At 35.2% G+C, this 26,312-nt stretch overlaps 2 protein-coding genes across 2 annotated transcripts in view; one reads left to right on the forward strand and one right to left on the reverse strand.

Moving 5' to 3' along the window:
* Window positions 1-10,744, forward strand: part of LOC136242124 (uncharacterized) — a 34,326-nt gene extending 23,582 nt beyond the window's left edge. Inside the window, exons 11-17 of the mRNA XM_066033533.1 lie at window positions 6,114-6,165; window positions 7,127-7,185; window positions 7,233-7,293; window positions 7,356-7,424; window positions 7,514-7,572; window positions 7,829-7,923; window positions 10,430-10,744. Coding sequence (XP_065889605.1) covers window positions 6,114-6,165; window positions 7,127-7,185; window positions 7,233-7,293; window positions 7,356-7,424; window positions 7,514-7,572; window positions 7,829-7,923; window positions 10,430-10,530 — 496 coding nt within the window. The 3' untranslated portion in view covers window positions 10,531-10,744. The remainder of the gene's footprint in view (window positions 1-6,113; window positions 6,166-7,126; window positions 7,186-7,232; window positions 7,294-7,355; window positions 7,425-7,513; window positions 7,573-7,828; window positions 7,924-10,429) is intronic.
* Window positions 10,601-12,026, reverse strand: LOC136242126 (transforming growth factor beta-1 proprotein-like). The gene is made up of 2 exons (XM_066033535.1): window positions 11,652-12,026; window positions 10,601-11,588 (listed from the first exon to the last, which is right to left on the reverse strand). The coding sequence occupies exons 1-2, from the start codon at window positions 11,977-11,979 to the stop codon at window positions 10,804-10,806; spliced, it is 1,113 nt and encodes a 370-aa protein (XP_065889607.1). The 5' UTR covers window positions 11,980-12,026; the 3' UTR covers window positions 10,601-10,803.
* Between the last annotated feature and the right edge of the window lie 14,286 nt (window positions 12,027-26,312).

Genomic DNA, 26,312 nt, shown 5'->3' on the forward strand with positions numbered 1-26,312 from the left:
CACTGCTTTTTTTTTTTTTTTTTTTTTTTTGAAAGGAGAATTAATAGAATTATCCTATTAGGTAAGAAACTATTTCAGCCTAGGTGGCTTAACACTAGATTATTAAGCTATATTGAAAACTACGTTATCTTGTAATTTTCTAGTTAATAAAGTGTGATGTTCAACAAAACTTGGTGTGACTATAGACCCCAGTTATTTAGTTGTAAATCACTTTGTACACAAGTAAAGGTGTGGGACATCCAAAAATATACGTCATTAACTGTATGACTATATGTAAACCTGTGACTTATATGACTTTGCATCTGGTTGGAGGTAGAAGATTTGGTCACACAAAAACTGATTGGAAGTTCTTGTACTTTAGTTTAAGGCATGTGCTCAGAATTAACTGTACCTAACCACTACTGCTTAATTTCAAAAACAGAATTTTCTGGTTGTCATATTATCTCATCTCTTAAGTGTTACCATCGAATGATCAATTTGCTTATCAGGGGCGTAGGAGAAATTTTTAAAGTGGTAAGGCAAATCCAAGTCTCTGAAGACCCTGTGCAATCGTATAGCTTAAATTAGGTAAATTATGTATTATAAGAGTTGCCTGTGTCTGGGGGCATGCCCCCCCCAGGAAAATTTTGAATTTTAGCTAATCTGAGAGTGCATTTTGGACCATTTCTGGGCATATTTTCCTGCTACTGATTTAGAATAATAGCTGTATGATTATACCTAATTGCATGCATTGATACATGCTTATAGTATTATACTAGTAGGACATGTTAGTTAAGAAGCTAACTAGGTTATAAAACAGTATAGTTAATTAGCATTATGTATTCAAAGTTAGCTGTGCATATAGGTAGGATGAATACTTTTACTAGTTCAGGCCGCATACACGTTTATATTATTTTTTTATATACAGAATAAATGATGTGCTGCTTAGTGTGCATTTGAATAGTCAACTAATAATAGCTTGGGGAATCCCTCCCGGGTAATCACACTAAGTGTTAATCGAAAACCATTTGCGTGACCCTCGTGCGTAAGGCTTTCTTGCCTCAAACGATTACTTATATCACCTAACAGTCCTTGAGTTTTGAATCCTACCGATTGTTCTTACCGATGCGTATTCTAGCATAAATCAAAAGTATGCGTATGCTATGCTCCGCAACACTAGCAATACAATTTCCGGATATTTCTAAAAAGTGGATCAAAATGTGATGAGGCTCTTGCCTCACTTGTCACACTGCCTCCTACACCCTTGAATATAGTATATCCAGAAATTGTTTTTGTGGATTAGTATTTAGTATTGGATATGTAGCACCTAAACCATGTTAATAGAGTACTAAAGTGAAACATTACAAACACATTAAAGTTTAAATTTTTTTTCTAATGTCATTACCTTATTATTTTTCAAAAACCAATGGGTACATATGTTGTCAAGACCCATGAATTTATTATATACATATGTTAGATTGTACATATTTTATCACAGTGTCTATTTGTCCAGCAGCCAGACAAATTGTCTTCATCTAGCAGTCATTCATCATAACTTCAAGTTGCAAGAAAACTATGAAGGTAAGTTTTTGGGCAAGTTCAAGGTGAGCTAGGGTTGGAAGGTGTAAAGTTAACCCTAGATCACCTCAAACTCACCAAAAACTTACCTTCATACAAACGGTGAAAGATATCATTACGTTTAACAGGTAAACCTCAGTTAGCATTAGGATTAGAGTCTATGATTTCTTCTTCATCTTGGTGTAGTTCTTATATAGAGGTTTCTTCTTGTTTCACATTTGAAACCAATAAGGGTGGGTAGGTTTAGCATAGTGGTGGATTCACACTCAGGTTCAGTCCTCTAGTCTTAATCACATGACTGCTGGACGATAGACACAGTGTAAATTTATAAATTTTTATGTGTATAATCTTTTGTAGTATGTACATACATACATACATACATACATATCTACCATGTTGCAGAAAGTTTGGCATTGGAAATGTTTGGTAGAATTTTCTGTGAAGACCGAGATGAGTTTTTGAAATTTATGATCAGTCTAAATGGGTTTGTAACAAGTTGGACAATTTTCGAGTGCTTTTTCACTTGACAACGTTGAAGCTTTTCTGCCATGCTTTCCTGCTGTATGGTATCTATGTATATATGGTTGTTTGAAACTTGTAACACACAAACACACACAAATATTTTGTTTTTTGAAAATTGGTTACACCTTGTTTTGGTCTGTGTTTTTGCCAGATCATTGTGAGATGTAGCCGATGATGAAGAAGGCCATTTCATCCTTGGATTAATAGAGTAATTTTCAGTTGTATTTATTATGTTTGTTGTTTTAACAAAAGCTAGTAAGGTTTTTTCCTCCAAAACTTCATCACTTTTATTTGCTACTATTGTTGTATATTTTTATTTTGTCACATTTCTGACACTGGTATTCTGTAAATAAATTTTTAATATGTGTGTGTTTGTGTGTGATTTTAAATATTTTAACTATATATAAATATTCAATATCTTAATTAATGTGGAGAGTGGTATGGTAAGCTGTTAGTTCAATAGTGAAAGTTAGCTTGCTATAATTTTTAATGCTTCCCATGGAACTGATATAAAACAAATTTTATAGTTGATTAGAACCTTGTCTAATGGTGCTGTGTATGGTGGGAATTTCAGCATTGGTTTGTTGACTTTTTGTGAAATTGCTTAGGTTGCACAATTTGGCATATAAAACATTGAGCTTGCTGTTGAAAAGGAAAACGTGGATTTAGTAAAATTGAAAACTGATTTTTTTGCCCATTGAAAAATTTTCTCCATGTGATAATTGACTTTAAAATCAGCATTTTTTGTTGTTCATTTTCTTTCTTACTGCTTGTGACGTAGACCAGGTGGCCATTTGGATTGCTTGAACAAGCAGCTGTTAATTTTAAACTCACGCTTAATTTATTCTACATGTAAATGCCATGTTATCTAATGTTTATTTTTATATGTGAAGTTGCGTGTGTCTGTTGCTTAGTTCCAAAGTTTTGTATCAGTCATTACCACTTGTATGATAACGGATGTCTAGGCCATAATTAAATTACTATCAATTTATCTTTGTTCTATAGCCGGCAATTTGCTCAGGCTACAACCCACATGCATTTAAAGTAAACTCCATTTTTATTGGTAGTGGGACATGTTTATTTATGTGCCATACATCACAACATTCTTCACTGCTCCTACATGTTGTGTATTGACAAAAACTATCAAATTTGGCCTTTGACAATTATGGGATTGTATGCACAACATGTTGATGTGACATAGTCCTAACCACAAATTTACAGTGGAACAACCCCTCTGTATAATGGGACCAGCTGATTTTGATGAAATTTCACTATTACAAGTTGGTCAGAGGTAATATTGTACTGGTAGACATCTACAGGGACATCAAAAACTGTCCTTGTTAAATGTGCAGTGTCCTTTACACAGAAGGTCCTTAAAAGAAATTCCACTATACCTGGTATATTGTATCAAACATTCTTATGAATACATTTTCATACATGTATTTCATTATTAATAAATGGTAAAGTTTCCATTGCGTATACCAAGTTCCTGTACCATTAAGAGTATTATGCATAGCTATGAGTGGTGATGTCATTCCCAGATCTATGTTAGATATAGAAATGTGTTTGAGAGGATTAGTTTACTGTTATTGATTGGCTAAAATGCTTGAAACTTTTTTTCTGTTTGATTTTCCAAGTCTCGCCTATCACTTCAGTTTTGTGTGTTAATGCCAGTGGTCAAGAACACATACAAAAGTTGTTTAAAATGTTGCAAAGTGAACGAGATGAAATATGCCTTCTTCAATAGGTCACTAATAACTAAATCTTCTAGATTTAGGGATTGTAAAAGATTTGTAAATATTGAAGGTAGGAGATATGAGTACACTTAAAACTTAGTATTGGATATAACAAGTATCTCTATCAATCTTGTATTCATCTTAGCCTTAATAAAACATTGTTGGTGAAGCCATTCGGTTAATCTGCAAGGCAAACAGTGAACTCAAAGGGAGGATGTGTTTATTTAAGTAGTATATATACACTCTGTGGAATCTTGTAGATATCAAGGTATTGTACCCTAAGGCAAAAAATGATCTTATGCATAGGTTCTGTAACAATGGTAAGTGCATGGTCTATGATATCATTGTTGATGGAATGGGGATGAATAGCTATGGTTTAGACCTCCATTACATAACATATGGCTCATGCATAGTTTTAAGGTTGCGTAGCTCGTGGGTATACTGGTACATGGGGGAATTTGTATGCTACACATAATCCTGACATGGTGGTCATAATGGAACTAGTGTTTGTAAAGGGTGAGTTGTGCCAGACTGTAGCATTAAAATATTTTGACTAAGCATGATGCGATCTGAGGTATTGGAAATAGGAAACTACTAGATGCATGCTTTTAATACCATATTTTGTTTCTGGAATATAATTAGTTAATAACACATGGTGTTCCTGTGCATTTTAGCCATGTATTTACATGAATGTGCTCCAAAAAGTTGTCAAGTGTCAAGATCAGCTTGCAAAAGTTACGTAAAGTTTGGACCAGAGCACTTCTCCGGCCATAAAACTATTGTTCATGTGTTTTATCACCAAAGCTACTGATAGGATTGTATTAGCAAATATTCCTAACATGTAGTACCTTGGTATATTTGTTGTGTGATTTTAGTCATCATGTGGCAGAGACAAATGTAACATTTGCAGTAGACTGGTCATAATGTCCTGTCATGTGCAGGCTTGATCGGTCAGGTAGGACAGAGTGGGACATTTCAACTAGGAGTTAGATTGTACATGGTTATTAATTCTGGTATCAACTGTTCACATCATTCATTCATTGCTCTTGTGAGCTTCCTATACCATTGCTAATCCAGAGGTTGCAGCACATGTTGCTGTCAGAACTTCAGTGATGTTATATAACTTCAACCAAGGGCCTACATTCTGCTATAGTACTACTCTTCAGTACATTTCTTCTTAAATCATTGAATTTCCTATTATTATTATTATTTTTATTTCTTGGTTTTTAATGACAGTGCATGGATATGTCTGGCCTGACTATGTATAGGATTGATACAAATTATTTTCTTAATTCCTAATTAATGATGTAAACTTATCCACCATCAGTTACTATTCTGATTATTTTGGTATCTGATGTGATTTGTAAAGTAGTACCACCCAGTACTTTGCTAGTTGCTATAATATGTCATCCTCAGATGTGTACATCTGTTTCAGTAATAATGTGTGAATATATGAGCGACATGGTACAGGTGAAGCCATCACTGTTAAAGGAATACTGAAACTAGAAACAATCATACTGTTCATGTGGGATTTACAAAAATAGCTAGTAAAATATGTGACACTATCAGCTGTGCATCCATTACTATTAACTTCCAACACAGGCATTAATTGTACTCGCACTGAGATCTCATGTTTGTTGGTACCATTGATCCTGATCTTTTTAAAATATAAATACTGCAACAGCTGTTGTAATGGAAATTCAATTCTATAAATTTATTGACTATATAGTTATTAAATTTGACAGCTTGGTCACTGCATATTAGTTCTGTCATGATTATAAGACCACTCCCTTAATAGCTATGTACTAAAAGTGCTTCCAAAAACTGCCAAGATACTGTACCTATAATGAAGCAATGCTGACATTGGTTTAAAGACCCTATAAAATATTTTACTCACCGAAAGATGTTGACTTTATGATAACTTTTAATGTAATGGTTTAAAATAGTATTTTGTGATGAAGTATATGATAAGGAAGATAATGCTAAATTTTCAGGCTTCTAATGTCTTTTTGCTTTGACTCAACTTGAAGTACTTTTCATCTCAATTAACTGTAGTGTCTTTGTGACAGTAAATGGCTTCTAATTGTTGAAATCTAACTTGAAATTAGAAGTTAAAACTAATGTGTTTTGTGTAAACATTCATTTTAGTCTGTAATAGTAGATAGTGTTGTGTTTTATTACAGAATCCATAGACCTTTCTAGTGTCATTGCTTGCATAAATGAAGCAAATTGTGTCTACTATGATTATTAGGCCTTTTGTTTTGTATGGAGTGTATTTGTACATGTTAATGTTGCTAGGTCCATTCCTCGTGCGATATTGGAGAAAAGAAGGGCTGTGGATCCACATAAAGTAAGCATAAATATGCCTTCTTGTAATTGATCTGCGTAGTCAATTCTTTGTGGAGTTAAATATGTATTGCATGTAAAAATAGTATTTTACATTTAACTGTTGTTATAGTTACAGCAACCTTGTTGCACCGTGTATTTGCAACTACGCAAGTGCTATTCATGTTGCCATAAAATTGTCAATGGTTAGACAGGTGTGCGTGTTTATGTTATTACTGCGTTTTGTATTGTCCAGACTTTCCCAATTTATTTAGTTTATTAGTAACATTAGTAATTTACTTGCATTTGAAGTGGTAGTTATGCAATAGGATCAAAGGCAGTTGCTCTTCTGGTGGTGCAAATACGATAACGACATAAGAATGGTTGTTGTGCATGGTCCATAATCTCATGACTTGTATTTACTCATTTTAGCTTTTTCTATCTGTGAGTTTGGTCTTGTGGGAATCCCTCTTCTGGCCACTAGTATGTGTTGTGACTTTACGATGCTTGTTTGTACCTGTCTGTCTCCTTAGTTTCCATGCAATGTTGTTAATTACCCCCCACATTGGTGTTCTGTTCAATATGTCACTCAATTTTCAACAAATGTCAGGTAGCGTTTGATGGATGCATTGATCTGTAGATCTCCCTGGTTACAGTGATATGTTTATCATTGTTGTTATGAGCGTCTAAGATGATGTACCCTGACAGGTTGTGTGCCTGTTGAAAGAGTCTCCGATGATTTCACCATCATCAGGTGTTATAGTGCAACTAGTATCTTGGCTACACAATTTTAATAGTGACATGGCCCTCTGCAAGAATGGTACTTGCTTGTATAAAGGAAGTACTTATATAATTATTGAAGCTTAAAAATGCTATACTATATGGACTGGTAATGATTCTGTTTGCTTTGATTAATATTATGCTAGTATCATAACACTAACATCACAGCAGAATTCTGCTGAATGTGCTGGTTTATCATTTTACAGTGGCAACCAGATCAGATCAATTTGGAGACCTTATTTGTTCTGGGTGTGAATGCCAATAAGTGAGGTATATCATACTGTAGTGACTTGTTGTGATTCATGGACACAGGGCACTGGGGCATGGAGCAAGCCGTGGGAAGATCTACTATGCTCATCCTGAGTTATTCAAAGTAATTTATGTTGGGTACTTTAACATTACTATTTCATCATTACCATTTCATCATATTCATAGTATCCTGCAGATGGTAATGACAAGACATGGCTGTATGATAACAAACATCTTCCTGTTCACGGTGGAAAGGTCAATTAAATATAGTTTTGTAACTGATATTAATTATTTTTCATTGTGATACTGTGTATAAGTAGTATTGTGAGGTTTACATTTTACAGGCATTTCTGATGTTTCTTGATGAGCTTAAGACTATGGTGGAGTCTAATGACGGATACAAGTTAGTAATTAATGCAGCTGGTGTTGGAATGTCAAATATATATAACACATTATTAGACAGCAGTTGCATCATCACTTCAGGGCTGGGTCAATTATTTTTTGTAGGCTATTTTTGTGCAAATGACTGACTAGAGAAATATATTTTATATGATGGTAGATGTAAGATTTCTGTCTCCCTATCGTATTCACTTACTAATGGTGGCTATAATACATGTATATAGCAACACCGTATGTGTGTTGTGTGTTTTCTTGTGTAGGGACAATGAAAACGTTCATGTACATGAGATGGAAGGCTTCAAACTGCCACCATTCCTGCTTGCAAAAGTTCAGCATTACATCAGATCACTACAAAGTAAGTGTTGATATTCATTGAAGAAAAAGAGGAAGTGCACCAGAGATACCTGCGCATGTACCAGAGCACGTATCCATCCATGCGTAAAGGAATTTCAGTGTGATATCGCAGTTGTAGTTATGACAGCCGTTGGCTAGGGTAATAATGTATGCGGTTGAAACAGAATAGTGTCTGAAAACAGAACTTTGTATTCGTAATATGATTATAAGTGTAAAGGAAGTTCATGGGTGCCGCTGGAAACCCTTTACAGTAGACAACACCTTGATATAGAAATTAAACATTTACTGCTATTATTCTGAAAGTAAGGCACATTTGGACCATTCACGAGATACGTCATGTTTCAAAACATTATACTAATTCTCAATGAGTGCTGATTACTACAGTTACCACTAATTATACTTGGTCCATATGACTTAGCAGAGAAACTAGTATATACTCAGTTTAGATGAATAGATACTGTAGCATTATAATTGTCTTGGGTATTGTATTGTGCTATGTAGTCTACTTCAAGTTACATCCAACATTGTTCCCATATTAGTGATCTCTGAGGTGTGCGCACTCATGTGATCGACACTTATGCAAACAATATGATGGACAAGTGTTGAAGTACAGTATATACGCGGTTGAGGAGTGCTAGCGGTTATGATTGATGTGCAGTTTAACCACTAGGCAGCTGTTAAAATGATTAACACCATATAAATAGCTTGCCATTGGTCACACAAACAGTTTTGACATTTTGAAATTGAATTGAAACTGAATGTGGAATGTTCAGTGGTATTGAAAAATGTCATTGGTTTGTACTATGGCGTCGTCTTGCCTGTTTATGAGGAAGTTTTACAATCTCATTTGTAGATATAAAGCTTTATAAATAACTTTGTAAGCTGACCAGCTATATTGCTATGAGGTACACCACTAAAGTTCAACCCATTAGCAATGGTTGTGTGGTAGTACAATACAAATTATAACTTCAGTCAGACAAGCAATGTGCTTACACATTATACATAAGGATGCTTCATGATCTGAAGTGGGGATATGCAGCATTGTGTTTCATTAAGTGCATGTTTATAACTTTGATATTTAGCAAGTGAAATAGTTCACCTTTAAATGAACAGTTTCTGTGAGTAAATTGAAGCAAAGTTGTGCAGGATTGTTTTACCTTTACGTCTCACTTTGTAGAAGATTATTGTATTCACTGAATGAGTTAATTCACTTTAGTTGGGTGTGATTGAATTCCATTTCAATCCTGTAGAATGAAACTGGAATTCACATAGCTCAAAGAATTTTTCTTTTCACAAAACCTTATAGTTTTAACAAACACTATAGTGAATCTATTCATTTAATTGGAACAGTGCATCATGTATTGTGCACAATGCTTTGTACTATAACCTTGTACTTTTATAAGGTATGAAAATGGATGTTCAAATAATGCTCTGAGTTTCAATCCTTGTTTGGCTTGGCATGTTTAGTTAAATAAAATAATAATGTTGCAGCCTATAAGGTTTGAAGAGTGCATGTTAATGGTATTCATATAACAGAGTATGTTTATTTTGTAATGAAGCGTTTCATTCTTATATAGCTATTCTTGTATTCATTGTAACTAGCTCTGGCAGTGGTGACCCAACCACCCAAACTGTGATGTGAATTCATGAATAATTGTATGCTTGCTTGCTTGCTAGTATTACTAGCTGTAGATGCACTTGGCTTCAAATTTATGTCCAGCACATTCCTGTAATATATAGAAGTATTTCCTTGTATGTGCTGTCTGCTTGGAGCAGTAATGAAGTTTTTGACACGTGTGAAGGGTCATTGTGTAATAACAAGGAGTTCTGTTAATAACATCTTTTGGTAATTGGTTTAAAGCATGTTAGTGACTTCGTACTCTGGAATCCTTCAAAGAAAGCACCCTTAAATTTCCTTCATAAAAGACACACTTGAAAATTAATGTACATAACTTAATTGCTACTTGGAACACGCAGCTGCACAGATAGTGTAAACCTTTTGTAGGACACTTATAGAAAAAGGGTGTTGCTCCCTGTATGCATGCATGCATGTGTGCCTATCTGTTGCAATGAAATACCATGATTCTTTTTTTTCATACTTGTTGATGTATATTCTAATAGTAATTACAGCTATGGAATTCATAACTTTGTTAAGGTGAGCAGGATGGGTTGAACTTTCATTTGTTGGAACCTCTGAAGCCCTCTTAAACTAACTAACCAATGATGGTTTTTCTTACTTTGAGTGGGCACATAAGCTGCAGACCAATTTGTCTTGGCTGTTTTCTTTTTTATTACTCAAGCTTAGTGTAAGGTTGCAAATTACAGCCTATTAATTTGAACTGGTGCACACATTCCATCCTGTTTGTCACGGTATACAAGACATTGTACAGTGTTTTATAGAATATCATGTTGACATAATTCTTGTTGTTTGGGCACATAATGCCAATTTCAGGTATAATTGATGATGGACATGTAAAGATAGTGTGATTCATTCCATCTTTGTATAGAACACCACAGTGAGAGGACCTTTGAGAAAGTGCAGAAGCCGTCATCTTCTAAGGCTTATGAGGACCCAGACGAATCCATGGAAGAAGCAGAAGCTGTGTAACAAAGTGTAGTGGAAGGACTTCATTCAGTATTATAACTTCAGCAGTCATTCATTGCTATAAGCCCTCATATCATGTTGTAATATATACCAGTATATTCATCATATGTAGCTATATATCTGTATATATCTTTCACCAATTATACTCACCATAATTGTTTATGTACCCCTCACAGATACATTTATCAATACAATTATCATGACTTTGTTATATTAATGTACAGGATCTTGTGGCGAGTTTATAATATATACAGTATGAGATATGGTTAAAATAAATTATCCACAGCGGCATGATGTTGCTGTCATTTTCGGCAACTCTATAACACTGTGATTACCATGTTCATCTTGTATTAAAAGACTAACTGGTTCATAAGAGGCAGGTGTACAGCATGGTGATGATGATGAATGTATCTCTGCAAGTGATTCAGAATGTGAGGTTGTTTTGTCGGTGCCTAAAGGACACAGTCCATCACAGTAATTCACATGTATGCTTTCAGGTAATTTCACGAATCCCCATCCTACTTCTGCAAAGTTAAATTGTAACTCTTTTAAACAGCAGGATTTGGTAGTATTTGCATTACAAAACTGGAATCTTCCATTATGGTGGTTACTTCGTTTTCTCCTTGCGTGCTGTGGCCTGATATAAGTCTCTATTATAAGGTGAGGTTGTCTCATTGGCTTAGCACTTGTATTAAAATGTACCTGCAGCTCAGTTCCCAGATCACACTGCCAAGAGTTGATACATTTCACTGTTAGTGCAAGGTGAATTTGATGTAGGCCCTTTTGTATCCATCTAGTTGCAGCTCTTGTGACATCAAACCTTATGTACCCCTGCTGGTCAAATACGTTTACGATTCTTACGGCTACAACTTTTTTTGGATTCCATCTTTCTGTAAACTCAACTAATTGAAACAGATCTGTGTTACCATGGAGTTTTGATCTCTCTTTGTACACTAAAAGTTCTACTCTGTAAACATTCTGTGGAGAAATTTTGGTATCAATAGTGAAGTCGATATTGTAAGTTGCCAATGTAGTATCATCTATATTGTGATCTCCAGATGCTACATGCAGTTGAAAAAAATTCAATGACATGAAAATTCATGTTATGATAGTATTAACGTCACCTCTTTTATCAATCCCCGAGCCTGACTCACTGCTACCTTGCAAACTCAGCGGCTGGCCCCCTATTGTAAGGATACTTTTTGCGTGTGGATCTTGTTCACTACATTGCTCATATGTACCATCTTCTCTGTGCATCTGCATACGATACTCAGTTAACTTATCTTTAGGGGTGTCACTCTCAGAGGCATTTGGAGGAGGTTGGCTGAAGTCTAGTTGATTCAATATATACTGTGCTACTTTTTGTACCTTCTGATTTCTATCCACAGATGCACCACTTCTACTCACCAGGAAACTGATGATGATTAACAAAACAACATTACCACGCAGCATTGCTCTATTATAACGACTGTTAATAAGAATGATAGTAATTGACCATGATCTTATATAGCTATTCCATTATCTAATAAAGGATGTCACGTGATTCAATACTAAACATTCCAGAGAAAGTTAAACAGTATGAGGTTTTTGTAAACGACAGACAGGGCTGATTTGAAAACAGTTTTGGATTGTAGAGACAAGTTGGTAACTCAGATCGCTTCATACCACAACCTCAAGACATGTATAGAGAAAATAAAACAAGGTGGGGATGAAGAGATGAAGATGCTAACGGACCTAGGTTGTAACTGTTATTGTAAGGCAAAAGTTACTGATACCTCAAAAGTATTCGTTGAAGTCGGTTTAGGCTTCTTTGTAGAATTTACTCTAAATGAAGCCCACCGATTTATCGAAAAAAAACTTGCGTCGTGATTGTGACGCATTAACAGAAGAAGCAACACAGATCAATGCAAAGATTAAACTGGTTTTAGAGGCACTAAATGAAATTCAATTTGGATCACTTCAGCCAGAAGGCCAGGACATGAAAAGTTGAATCTTGGAACTTGTTTAACAATAAGGCCAATGATTTTGTTGTTAGTGTACACTGTTTGTGTTTGTCCCATTTTGAATATGTTGTCTTTTTATGGCTACATTGAAGCAAACTATCTTGCGTGACCCAAGCAAGACTGCAAAATAGATGCATGTAAGGAGCAGTGGCCTTTTCCATCACAATATGTGGGTGCCAAGATCTGTATTCATTGAAAACTCGGAACAGTTATTAATATCATGTCATCATTATTATATGTGTTGTTGATTAATAATATCCCACATAGGACCTGCAGTAGGGCTGAGTAGTTGTAATCCAGTAGCAGTCGTATCTCCAATATCTGGAATGGCATTTGCTTGTAATCAGTTCTGTAGTCCATGGTACATTTGTTTTTACAAGGCTTGCTACAATATTCCGTTTGCTTTTTGAAATGTTATACCACTACCGAATACTTTCAATGAGTATTATGTATATATAAGTTAATTGAAGCATTCATAACTTGTAGAGAGGTAATACTGCCTGCGTAACTGTCATGCTATTGTATGTGTGTATCATGCAGTCCCACATGTGACTTCTGGCTTCAAACAACTACTTATACCTCTGTGTTTACATATAGCTTCATGAATTTGATTAAATGTGTGGTATATATAAACGAAGTCATTGTAGTTGTGTCGGAAACATTGCCATGGCTTATATTAAGCATCTAGAAGCCCATAAAGGTTATCTGGTACAACACATTACTATATATATATATACACCATGTGATGATTATATAGCATCATTTAATTTTAAAAAATCATTTGAACAGGTAGACTATAGCAGTCTCACATATGCAGAAGTTGAGAACTTAATATCACAAATTTGATTTTGAAATAGTCTGGCTCAGTTCTTCAAATTATTGTATTTCTTATTGCAGTGGTACATTGAAACAAGTGACATATGCATAAATTGTGTAAATCAAATCAAAATGGTGACCTAGCCAGAAGCTATAGCAGTGATTAGTGTGCTGTACTTTTAAATTACACACAATGTTATGTGAATTCCACATGCTAGTTTACTCAAATGTGAATTACATAAACTGTGTGTATAGTTAACATGTGAACATTCAAAAACTAGAAGCAACTATCTATGATCCTACAGTATAGCAATTTGGCCACTACTTATGAGTATCTTGTGTCCATTAGGAGAACCAGTAAGAAACTAGGATCATTAATTATAGTTAGATCTCATTACCAAACTTGATTGGTTACAAAAAGCCAAACAAATATGTACACATATGCCACATCATATGTTACAGACTGTTAGATGCCAGCCATGTAGGCTATGTGCTTCTAACAAGTAAGTATGACAGGTATGTATTGGTCTGATTGCTATCAAATTACAAACTGATAAGTAATTGAGTGTTGCTAAGTAGCTATCTATCATCAGAAATTTATAGAATCAATTTCATTGTGTTGCCAAAAAAAAAATCCACTGTGCTATCAGTGCTGCAATAGTCACCTGGAGTATGGTCCTAGCTACAAGGACGGCTCTAGGAATTTTGGTGACTGGTTTCCAAATTTTCTGTTGCATGCATACTTATAAATTTTGGGCTAGCTCCACCAAGAAATTTTTGAATATTGTGTATTCTAAGATTGAACCTGGTAACAATTTTTATCCAAAATGTCTTTATAACTGATTAAAACATATATGTTATGTTAGATACAGGTTGCTTTTGCTGGTATAGTATCAAAGCATGCTAAAGAGTTTAGAGTTAATGTGAAGTTTGAAGCATACAACGGACATGCATGCCATTCTGGGACTCTGACTTCAAAGAAACACTTGTGGCAATACTCATCATGTGTACACTCAAATAGTGTTTGTAAGTAGGAATGGTTTGTATCATATTATCAAGAGTTCATAATATAATATTATGAACTTTTGATATTATCGTTTTTTTATTTATTATTTTTTATAGTTACAAAATCTATGCGATGTATTCATTGTATTGGGGTAACAGTTGATTGTGTTGGGTTAGCTATTCAGTGATTGTTCTTGGATTTTGAGGACAGTTAAAAACACCATGTAGTACAAATATTCAAGTAAATATAACTGTAACTTGTTCAAAAGTAATGTCTTTAAAAATAGCATGTCATACACACATACTAACGCTGTTTCACTAATGCTAACACCAGCAATGCTATTGGATGTAATAATAATTGTCTAGCACTACTAGTGAATCTACCAGGGAAAACATCTGGTATTCTTTGTGTAATGGTTGCTGCTGAGGAGGGAGTACTAATGTTGTCGTCACTGTGTGGTAGAGGTTGATGACCTCACTGTTGAACTGCTCTCAAGTTGCTAGCACATCCCCCCTCAAAGCAAAGTCATTTTGTGCACTTGTCTACCGTCTGAAAAGCTTGACAGTTCAAATGATGCTAAGCTTGGGGAGTCAGTCACTGTAATAGTTACATCATTTCCACTCTACTAGCGTAACGCATGTATATTTCTACTAACAAGTAAACAATGATTAATTGAGTATTATACCAGTACGCAAAGAATACCTCTTTTTCATTGATACTGCAGTTTATGCACGGAACCCCTTGCAGAGAATATTCTTGCTATGTTGCATTATAAATTAGAGAAATTTTGCAATAATTAAACTATTACATAGCCGCTTAAATTTGGAAGTTATACAATTCACTCTACTGGAACAACCTTAAACAGAGTGCCGTGTTACACGGCATGCATTTATATCAATACAAGCTAGAGCTTTACAATACAGTGGAACCTCAATTATCCGAATCCCTTGAGACCAGGGGTGGTCCATAAGTCTGTAAAGTCCGTATCTCTGAAACTGTGCATAAATAGCTTTTTTTTAAAATCAAAATTGTCAATATTTTCTAACGGAATAGTCACTAATAGAGCAGTCATTTCTGTAATTCTGTTAACCGAGAATCTGGATAAGTGGGGTCCAGATAACTGAGGTCCCACTGTAATGAAATTCAGTTCAGGGTTGATGGATGGTTAACAACAGCTGCAGATAAGCAGCATATATAGTTTTGGCACAAAATTGTATGCGAGACCTTATGAGAGATAATTATCTGCAAGTGGAAAAGTAAACAAGGAGCTATTATGTTATTCAAAAAGACTCTGGAGAAGCAAACACAGAAAGCAGTTCCAGCACAGAGGATTAAAGTACTGTTTGTGGCATAAAACATTTTTTGTACAAGACATATACCTACACGATTACATGGTACTATACACAGTATTAAAAATATATGTAAAATTACATGTAGAAGTTAATCACACTTCACTGAAAATTGTTATCTCAGTATTTTTGTTTTTGTGGGTGTGTTACTTTTGTGGAAGCTAAATTCTTCACGTTGCCAATTATGTAGCATATACATAGTAAAGCCACAAATTTTCAAGGTTGAAAATTTTGCCAATCAACTTTGAAATCCACAACATTTATGGTATGTTGTATACAACAGTTGCTAGTGGTTGCAACCAAATTAGAATGTGACCACACGTTGATATAGGTTTTGGATATCAATGAATATATTTATATCAAATGCTCACAGCAGAGCTGGGAGACAACCCCAGAATCACTGAAAAACACTTGAATTTCCTGGGAACACCAATAACTTATGCCCATCAAACCATATGGATGTAAGTATACATTGTATGTATCACCCAAAATTTGGGCACTATAAGCATGTCTACAGACAGCAATGTACAAGTACATAGGCGTGGCTCCGCATATGCACAGAGACAACAACATACATTTCTGGTTAATGAGTGTGTCTCTGAGTATATATACAACCGTATTACAATTAATTTACTATCCCACATGATCCATCTGTGGCTAAGACCATGATAATCTATAAAGAAAATGAGACTTGCTTAACCAAAGTGAACCCGACACAGTTTTCAACCCAGATCCTGCTCGTACTGCAACCCAACCCAGGTACATCACATGCACTATACACTATAGATTTAAGTGAATGATGTGTTCAATTTCAGTTTGACGTAAATGCTGCTACTTGGAGCTTACAAAACTAGTACAAAAATTGCAAATGTTTTTGTAAGGCCACACAGCACAGTCTTAATTATTAGTTTCTCATCCTCAAAAATAGCAATGCAGGCAGTTAGTATATTTTATAGTAGACAGCTGAATTAGATAGCTTGTGTGATTCAAAATGTGCTTTGTTTGTCTACTCTAGCTAGTTACTAACATTGCATCTTGTCACCAATGGTTCAGAAATTATTGATGCGGTAAGAAAACAGTGACTTGGAAGGGGATAAGAAACTGATGTATAAGTTTATGTGACCTATAATCACCACATTTGACATGTTGCTACATACATCCTAACTGTTAATTATTTAACTACTATTTGATTTGCATGATGGCCTTTAGGGTTTTTGGTGATTTATATATTCAATACATGAAAATTCATGGTATGATAGCTAGTATTAATGTCACCTCTTTTCAATCCCAGAGCCTGACTCACTGCTACATTGCAAAGTCATTGGCTGGCCCCCTATTGTAAGGATACTTTTTGCATGTGGATCTTGTTTACTACATTGCTCATATGTACCATCTTCTCTGTGCATCTGCATACGATACTCAGTTAACTTATCTTTAGGGGTATCACTCTCAGAGGCATTTGGAGGAGGTTGGCTGAAGTCTAGTTGATTCAATATATACTGTCACTTTTTTTGTACCTTCTAATTTCTATCCACAGATCAATGGCGGATCCAGGATGGGGCATTTGGGGCAAATGCCCCCCCCCCCCTTCAAGAAATTGCATACAAGATCGAGATACTCTAATAGAGCAGTCAATTACTCTAATAAAGCAGTCACAATGTTCATGAGGCAGTGCAGCTTACTTATGAAGCTATAAATAGGATTTTATTTTACATAACATACGTGATATAATATATTTGGTAAAGGATAAATTATTGTTGTGACCTTTTTTTTTTTTTTTTTTGCTCTTCAACTTTTTTCAGCAAGGTGCCCCCCCTCTTTCCAGACTCTGGATCCGCCCCTGCAGATGCACCACTTCTAGTACTCACCAGGAAACTGGTGATGATTAACAAAACAACACTACCACGCAGCATTGCTCTATTATAACGACTGTTAATAAGAATGATAGTACTTGACCATGATCTTATATAGCTATTCCATTATCTATAAAGGATGTCACGTGATTCAATACTAAACATTCCAGAGAAGGTTAAACAGTACGAAGCTTTTGTAAACGATAGACTGAAGGCTGATTTAAAAACAGTTTTGGATTGCAGAGATAAGTTGGTAACTCAGATCGCTTCATACCACAACCTCAAGACATGTATAGAGAAAATAAAACAAGGTGGGGATGAAGAGATGAAGATGCTAACGGACTTAGGTTGTAACTTTTATTGCAAGGCAAAAGTTACTGATACCTCAAAAGTATTCGTTGAAGTCGGTTTAGGGTTCTTTGTAGAATTTACTCTAAATGAAGCCCACCGATTTATCGAAAAGAAACTTACGTCGTTGCATCGTGATTGTGACGCATTAACAGAAGAAGCAACACAGATCAATGCAAAGATTAAACTGGCTTTAGAGGCACTAAATGAAATTCAATTTGGATCACTTCAGCCAGAAGGCCAGGACATGAAAAGTTGAATCTTGTTTAACAATAAGGCCAACGATTTTTTTTGTTGTTAGTGTACACTATTATTTTGTGTTTGTCCCATTGGATTTATGTTATTTGTTTATGACTACATTGAAGCAAACTATCTTACGTGACCCAAGACTGAAATGGATGCTTGGCAAGGAGCAGTGGCCTTATCCACCACAATACATGAGTGCCAAGATCAAAATTCGGAACAGTTATTAATATTATGTCACCATTATTATATTTGTTGTTGATTAATAGTATCCCACGTAGGATCTGCAGTAGGGCTGAGTACCATTGCTGTAGTCCAGTGTAATCCAGTAACAGTCATATCTCCAACATCTGGATAATGTTATTTGCTTATAATCAGTTCTGTAGTCCCTGGTACATTTGTTTTTACAAGGCTTGCTACAATATTCCATTTGTTTCTTGAAATCTTATACCACTACTGAATACTGTCAATGAGTAAATGTATATATATATATATGTCAATTGACAACTTGTAGAGAGGTAATACTGCCTGCATAACTGTCACGCTATTGTATGTGTGTATCATCCAGTTCCACATGTGCCTTCCTGGCTTCAAACAACTATTTGTATCTCTGTGTGTTTACATATAGCTTCATGAATTTGATTTTATATATAAATGAAGTCATTGTAGTTGTGTCGGAAACATTGCTATGGCTTATAATAAGCATCTAGAAACCCATAAAGGTGGCTATATAATCTGGTACAATTCATTACTATATAACATATGAGAATTATATAACACGTTTAATTTTAAAAAATCATTTGGACAGGTAGACTACAGCAGTCTCACATATGCAGAAGTTGAGAACTGAATATCACAATTTTGATGCTGGCTCAGTTCTTCAAGGACATATGTATAAATTGTCAAAATCACCCTGTGTGTAAATCAGAAATCAAAGTGGTGTCCTAGCCCAGAAGCTATAGCAGTGATTATTGCACTGTACTTTTGAATTACACACAGTGTTATGTGAATTCCACATGCTAGTTTACTCAAATGTGAATTACATAAACTCTGTGTGTAGTTAACATGTGAACATTCAAAAACTAGAAGCAACTATCTATGATCCTACAGTGTAGCAATTTGGCCACTACTTATAGGTATCTTGTGTCCATTAGGAGAACCAGTAAGAAACTAGGATCATTAATGTAGTTAGATCTCATTACCAAACTTGATTGGTTACGAAAAGCCAAGCAAGTATATACACATATGCCACATCATATGTTACAGACTGTTAGATGCCAGCCATGTAGGCTATGTGCTTCTAACAAGTAAGTATGACAGGTATGTATTGGTCTGATTGCTATCAAATTACAAACTGATAAGTAATTGAGTGTTGCTAAGTAGCTATCTATCATCGGAAATTTATAGAATCAATTTCATTGTGTTGCCAAAAAAAATTTTTCACTGTGCTATCAGTGCTGCAATATAGTCACCTGGAGTATGGTCCTAGCTACAAGGATGGCTCTAGGAATTTTGGTGACTGGTTTCCAAATTTTCTGTTGCATGCACACTTATACAGCAGACATGGATGCCATTAGGCACCAGCCTATTATGCTGGGATAATTTTGAGCATAATAGGTGCCTGAAAGCATCAAGCATAATGCTAGCATAATAGGCAGAATAATTGTCATACTGTAAGCAAAAATGCACACCACAGAAAAAGGTTGACTTACACAAATAGAACAGTCAATGCCATTGATATGGCATTCAGTAGTTATTTGACACGACTGTTATTATAGTTTACAAAGTAACCAAATTCTTAACAAACAACGAGTAATTTTTACATTTAACCAGTTGTTCATAAGCCAAAGTTTATCATTATCCATTAGAAAGTAACAAAACATGGGAACTGTGGCAAAAATTTTGAGCATAATAGGCAAAATTTTTGAGCACTGCAGCATAGCATAATAGGCAAAATCAAAAGCATAATAGGATGGTGCCTAGATGCCATTCTGGGACTCTATTTCAGGTCTTAAACACTCTGATGTAGAAATTTTATACTGCGTTGGTCAAGTAGAATAACTTTAAGAAAATACATGTACAAAATATGTGACTGTTCTATTAGAGTATTTCGAACTGAACCTTTGCAAATCAATTAAACATATAATTTTAATTGCCTGAATATACTTGACCAGTTTCTGAAAATCTTAGAAACTCCCCTGGATCTACCCCTGCAGCTATAATACTAACTTCAAAGAAACACTTGTGGCAATACTCAGCATGTGTACACTCAGTGTTTGTATGTAGGATTGATTTGTATCATATTGTTTTTTTGTGGTTAGGAAATCCGTGTGATGTGTTCATTGTATTGAGGTAACAGTTGATTGTGTTGGGTTAGCTATTCAGTGATTGTTCTTGGATTTTGAGTACAGTTAACACCATGTACGTACAAATATTCAAGTAAATATAACTAAAACCTCCTATTAACCTGTTCAAAAGTAATGTCTTTAAAAATAGCGTGTCATACATACATACTAACACACTGTTACACTAATGTTAACACCAGCAATACTATTGGACGTAATAGTAATTGTCTAGCACTACTAGTGGATCTACTAGAGAAAACATCTGCTATTCTTTGTGTAATGGTTGCTGCTGAGGAGGGAGTACTAGTGTTGCCGTCACTTGTGTGGTAGAGGTTGATGACATCACTGTTGAACTGTTCTCAAGTTGCTAGCACATCTCCCCCCTCCCTCCTCAAAGCAAAGTCATTTTGTGCACTTGTCTACCAGCTGAAAAACTTGACAGTTCAAATGATATTAAGCTTGGAGACAATGGGGAGTCACTCACTGTAATAGTTACATCATTCCACTCTACTAGCATAACGCTACTGACAAACAAACAATGATTAATTGAGTATTATACCAATATGCAAAGAATACCTCTTTTTCACTGATACTGCAGCTTATGCATGGAACCCCTTGCAGAGAATATTCTTGCTATGCAGCATTATAAATTAGAGAAATTTTGCAATAATTTTGAACTATTACATGGCCACTTAAAATTTGGAAATTATACACTGAATTATCTCATTCTTTAATATACAATTCACTATCTACTGGAACAACATTAATACTTGTATAGTAAACAGAGTGCTGTGTTAAATGGCATGCATTTATATCAATACAAGCTAGAGCTTTACAATACAGTGGGACCTCAGTTATCTGAACCCCTTGGGACCAGGGGTAGTCTATAAGTCTGTAAAGTCCGTATCTCTGAAACTGCATAAATGGCATAAAGAAAAAAAATTAAAATTATCGATATTTTCTAATGGAACAGTCACTACTCTAATAGAGCAGTCATTTCTGTAGTTTGGTTAACTGAGAATCTGGATAAGTGGGATCCAAGTCCCACTGTAATGAAATTCAGTTCAGAGTTGATGGATGGTCAACAACAGCTGCAGATAAGCAGCAATATAGATTTTTTGGCGTTGTATGCGAGACCTTATGAGAGATAATTATCTGCAAGTGGAAAAGTAAACAAGGAGCTATTATGTTATTCAAAAAGACTCTGGAGAAGCAAACACAGAAAGCAGTTCCAGCACAGAGGATAAAAGTAGAAATCATTGGTGTAATAGCCTGTTTGTGACATAAAACATTTTTGTACAAGACATATACCTACACGATTACATGGTACTATACACAGTATTAAAAATATATGTAAAATTACATGTAGAAGTTAATCACACTTCACTAAAAATTGTTATCTTAGATGATTTCAGTACTTTTATTTTTGTGGGTGTGTTACTTTTGTGGAAACTAAATTCTTCACATTGTAGCATATACATAGTAAAGCCACAATAATCACAATTTTTCAAGGTTGAAATTTTTGCCAATCAACTTTGAAATGCACAACATTTATGTACTGTAATGTTGTATACAACGGTTGCAATAATCCTGGTAGTTGCAACCAAATATATGAGTTTGACCACACGTTGATATAGGTTTTGGATATCAATGAATACATTTATGTCAAATGATACGTTGTATGTATGTATATATATCACCCAAAATTTGGGCACTATAAGCATGTCTACAGACAACAATGCACAATTACATATAGGTGTGGCTCCACTTATGCATTGAGACAACAACACACATTTCTGGTTAGCGAGTGTGTCTCTCAGTATATATGCAACTGTATTACAATTAATTTACTATCCCACATGATCCATCTGTGAGTCAGACCATGATAATCTATAAAGAAAATGAGACTTACTTAACCAAAGTGAACCCAACACAGTTTTCAATCCAGATCCTCCTCATACTGCAACCTAACCCAGGTACATCACATGCACTATACAGTAACCAAACTATAGATTTAAGTGAATGTGTTCAATTTCAGTTTGACATAAATGCTGCTACTCGGAGCTTACAAAACTAGTACAAAAATTGCAAATGTTTTTGTAAGGCCACACAGCACAGTCTTAATTATTAGTTTCTCATCCTCAAAAATAGCAATGCAGGCAGTTAGTATATTTTATAGTAGACAGCTGAATTAGATAGCTTGTGTGATTCAAAATGTGCTTTGTTTGTCTACTCTAGCTAGTTACTAACATTGCATCTTGCCATGCACCAATGGTACAGAAATTATTGATGCGGTAAAAAAACAGTGACTTGGAAGGGGATAAGAAACTGATGTTTTGACCTGTAATTGCCACATTTGACATGTTGCTACATATATCCTAAATGTTAATTATTTAACTACTATTTGATTTGCATGGTGGCCTTTAGGGCTTTGGTGATTTATATATTCAATAAAGTACTATAATTTCATACATTTGTTTTTAGTGTAGGCCACTCCAAATAAATTCTCTATTTCCTATCCTCCTCTCAGGCATGATAATATGTGGGCAGATGGTCCATTTCCATTATGAGATTGGCAGATTTTCAAGCTATTATACAGCTATGATATAAACATTTTCACCTTGTACCTTCATATTTTATGTTGCAGGAATAACACAAACGTGAATTTGTGACAACTTAATAGCATAGTGACACATGAGCTAACAACCTTACAAGATCGATTTTACTAGTATGCAAGAAAAACTGAAATAATAGAACTTTTAGAGCTGGGAGTAAGTAGATATGGGAAACAGAGAATTTATTTGGAGTGGCCTTAACTAGGAGTATTATAGTTACTATAATACAATGTAAATCCATCACTAGACTAGAGAGAGAAACCATCATGAAAACAGCACAGAGTACAATTACATAATATAAGTGAGTGAGGTGAATCCTCGGACACACACTTCCACAGATGGGGCACTGGCAGTATCAAGTGGGTATGGCAAGGAAAGAAAAAAAATTACATTATATACAAAAAATAGTTGTCCATATAAATGTTTGAGTATCTTAGCAGATTCTCTTGCTAATTGCGGTATTTTTTTAAGCAGCAAGGATCACTCCTTAGTAGGTTGATATTTGTCATTATGGGATTTGCAGATGATTGTTAAGTCTTGAAAGCTGTGTAACAGGCTATAAATATAAATACTTAAACACCAGCAACATGATATTTTTTTTAGAGGCGCTTAGTGCATATGAAGGTGCTGCATGGGTGACAGTTGTTTTAACCATAGATATCTATATTTTAACTTTGGTTTCAGTAGTCCAGCGCCTAAGCCAAATATTCGTTCACTTTTTGATAAAAGCACCAATTTTTTACAGAGTATATGGAGCGTGCACTAATTAGTGTTTTAAGAAGGGGAGGCACGTAAAAAGTCCTCAGGAACACCCCTTTCTGCACCCTGACAAGAAAACTATTTGTTACTATTAAAAATCAATCATGTTTCTATCAAGTTAACTGCTGGGCCTAGTATCATAGTAGTACAAAGCATACAGCTGGAACATAATAGCCTATTAGTAATCTATAAAAAAAACAAATAGTTTTCTCACCTAGGCAGTAAACAAAATCACTAAAATTTCCATTTGCAGGGATTCTGTTAAAGTTTTGGACCTTCAATGCTGACGATTGTGTAGTACTATGTACAAGGATCATCCTGATGTGTATCGTTTCCTTATTAAAGGGGTATAACAAAAGTTATTTAATGCTAAAGTCACAGGTGGATATCTCAACAGAAAACCATGAACTACAGCAGTTCAATTATCAAGCACAGAGCTTGAACAAAAGGTCCCTTGTCTTGATACTGGGCACCATATGAAAGGTAATTAAATTTCTAGTTTAATGAAGGCAGTTGCAAGTTGTTTCAACATCTTGTTCTCAAGTTACAGTGCTTTCAATTCAATGTAATATAGCATAAGCAAGAAAAGCACAAGGGTGTGTCATAAGGTACTTCTTAGTGCTCAAAATCTCACTTCATTGGAACCCAGCTCCTTTATGTTTATTTTGAGCATTATCACAGCACTAAGAAATACTTTAATACTCACTGTGTGCTTTTCTTGCTTATACTATATTACACTGAATTGAAAGTGCTGTAACTTGAGAACAAGATGTTGAAACAACTTGCAACTGCCTTCATTAAACTAGAAATTTAATCACCTTTCATATGGTGCCCAGTATAAGGACAAGGGACCTTTTGTTCAAGCTCTGTGCTTGATAAATGAACTGCTGTAGTTCATGGTTTTCTGTTGAGATATCCACCTGTGACTTTAGCATTAAATAACTTTTGTTATACCCCTTTAATAAAGAAACGATACACATCAGGATGATCCTTGTACATAGTACTACACAATCGTCAGCATTGAAGATCCAAAACTTTAACAGAATCCCTGCAAATAGAAATTTTAGTGATTTTGTTTACTGCCTAGGTGAGAAAACTATTTGTTTTTTTATAGATTACTAATAGGCTATTATGTTCCAGCTGTATGCTTTGTACTGCTATGATATTAGGCCCAGCAGTTAACTTGATAGAAACATGATTGATTTTTAATAGTGACAAATAGTTTTCTTGTCAGGGTGCAAAAAGGGGTGTTCCTGAGGACTTTTTACGTGCCTCCCCTTCTTAAAACACTTAGTGCACGCTCCATATACTCTGTAAAAAAATTGGTGCTTTTATCAAAATGTGAACAATTATGTCAATTTTAAGGGCTTGTGTACTGCACTACAGGTGAGCTTGCAATAAATAGTGGTAATTTACAGTTTTCATATGAGTTACATAAATTGATTTTGGTCTGACAAGGTGTATAGCATTTCTATCAAAAGAAGTAGCTATGGCTCTTCCACAGAGGGGGGCCCCAAATTCCCTATCCTGGATCCGCCATTGTATTGTATGATAAATGCTGCAGGAAAACTGTTCTTAGTTGGACTATATTAACAAGTTAATGAAAGGATACAGTCAAGGATTATATCTCACCCAAGTCGAGCTATTCTCGAATTGAACTGAGACAGAGAGAAACATAGTCTGACAGTTACACGTTAGATGCTGCAGGTGCAGCTGGAGTATAGTCTTGCATAACCAGAAACTTTTCTTTCTTTTGTGTGGGGGTGGGGAAAGAAAAGGGTCTGGTGAACATAGTATAGCATCATCGTTGGGCTATCCCAAGATTGTGGGGATTCTACTGCGCAGCTTCCGGATTGTTGTTTGGTGCAAATGACATGATCTGTTGCATTTGTGTCCTGTTACCATAGATATTTCAGTAGTAGCTATGGTAACAGGATGCAAATGACCAAAATATTAGCAAATCATGTCATTCGTGCCAATAAACAATCCAAAAGCTGCACAGTAGAATCCCTACAATCTCGAGATAGCCAATGATGATGCTATACTATGTTCACCAGACCCTTTTCTTTCCTCGCCCCCACACACACAATGCGAGACTAACTGGAACATGGATTGTCCACTTTCAGAGCTGTGTAATCTGTCTTGTTGGATTAAACTTGCCATCACTAAAATACCGGAGGCGTCATGGGGATATTATGATTTATCAACTTCTACATAATAATCTTAACATAGATTCATCGGAATTATTAACCATCAATAGTTTATCAATAACTAGGGGTCATACTTACAAACTATTTAAGCCACAATCATCTGCTAAAGTGAGATCTTCCATTTTTCACTGTGAGAGCCATTAATGAATGGAATAGCCTACCTCAACACGTAGTTTATGCTCCCTTGTTGAATAACTTAAACTTGACTATAGCTGGTCTACTTTTTTGTATTACTAAT

The sequence above is a fragment of the Dysidea avara genome, chromosome 13 (genome assembly GCF_963678975.1).
Source record: "Dysidea avara chromosome 13, odDysAvar1.4, whole genome shotgun sequence".
Taxonomy (NCBI): Eukaryota; Metazoa; Porifera; class Demospongiae; order Dictyoceratida; family Dysideidae; genus Dysidea; species Dysidea avara.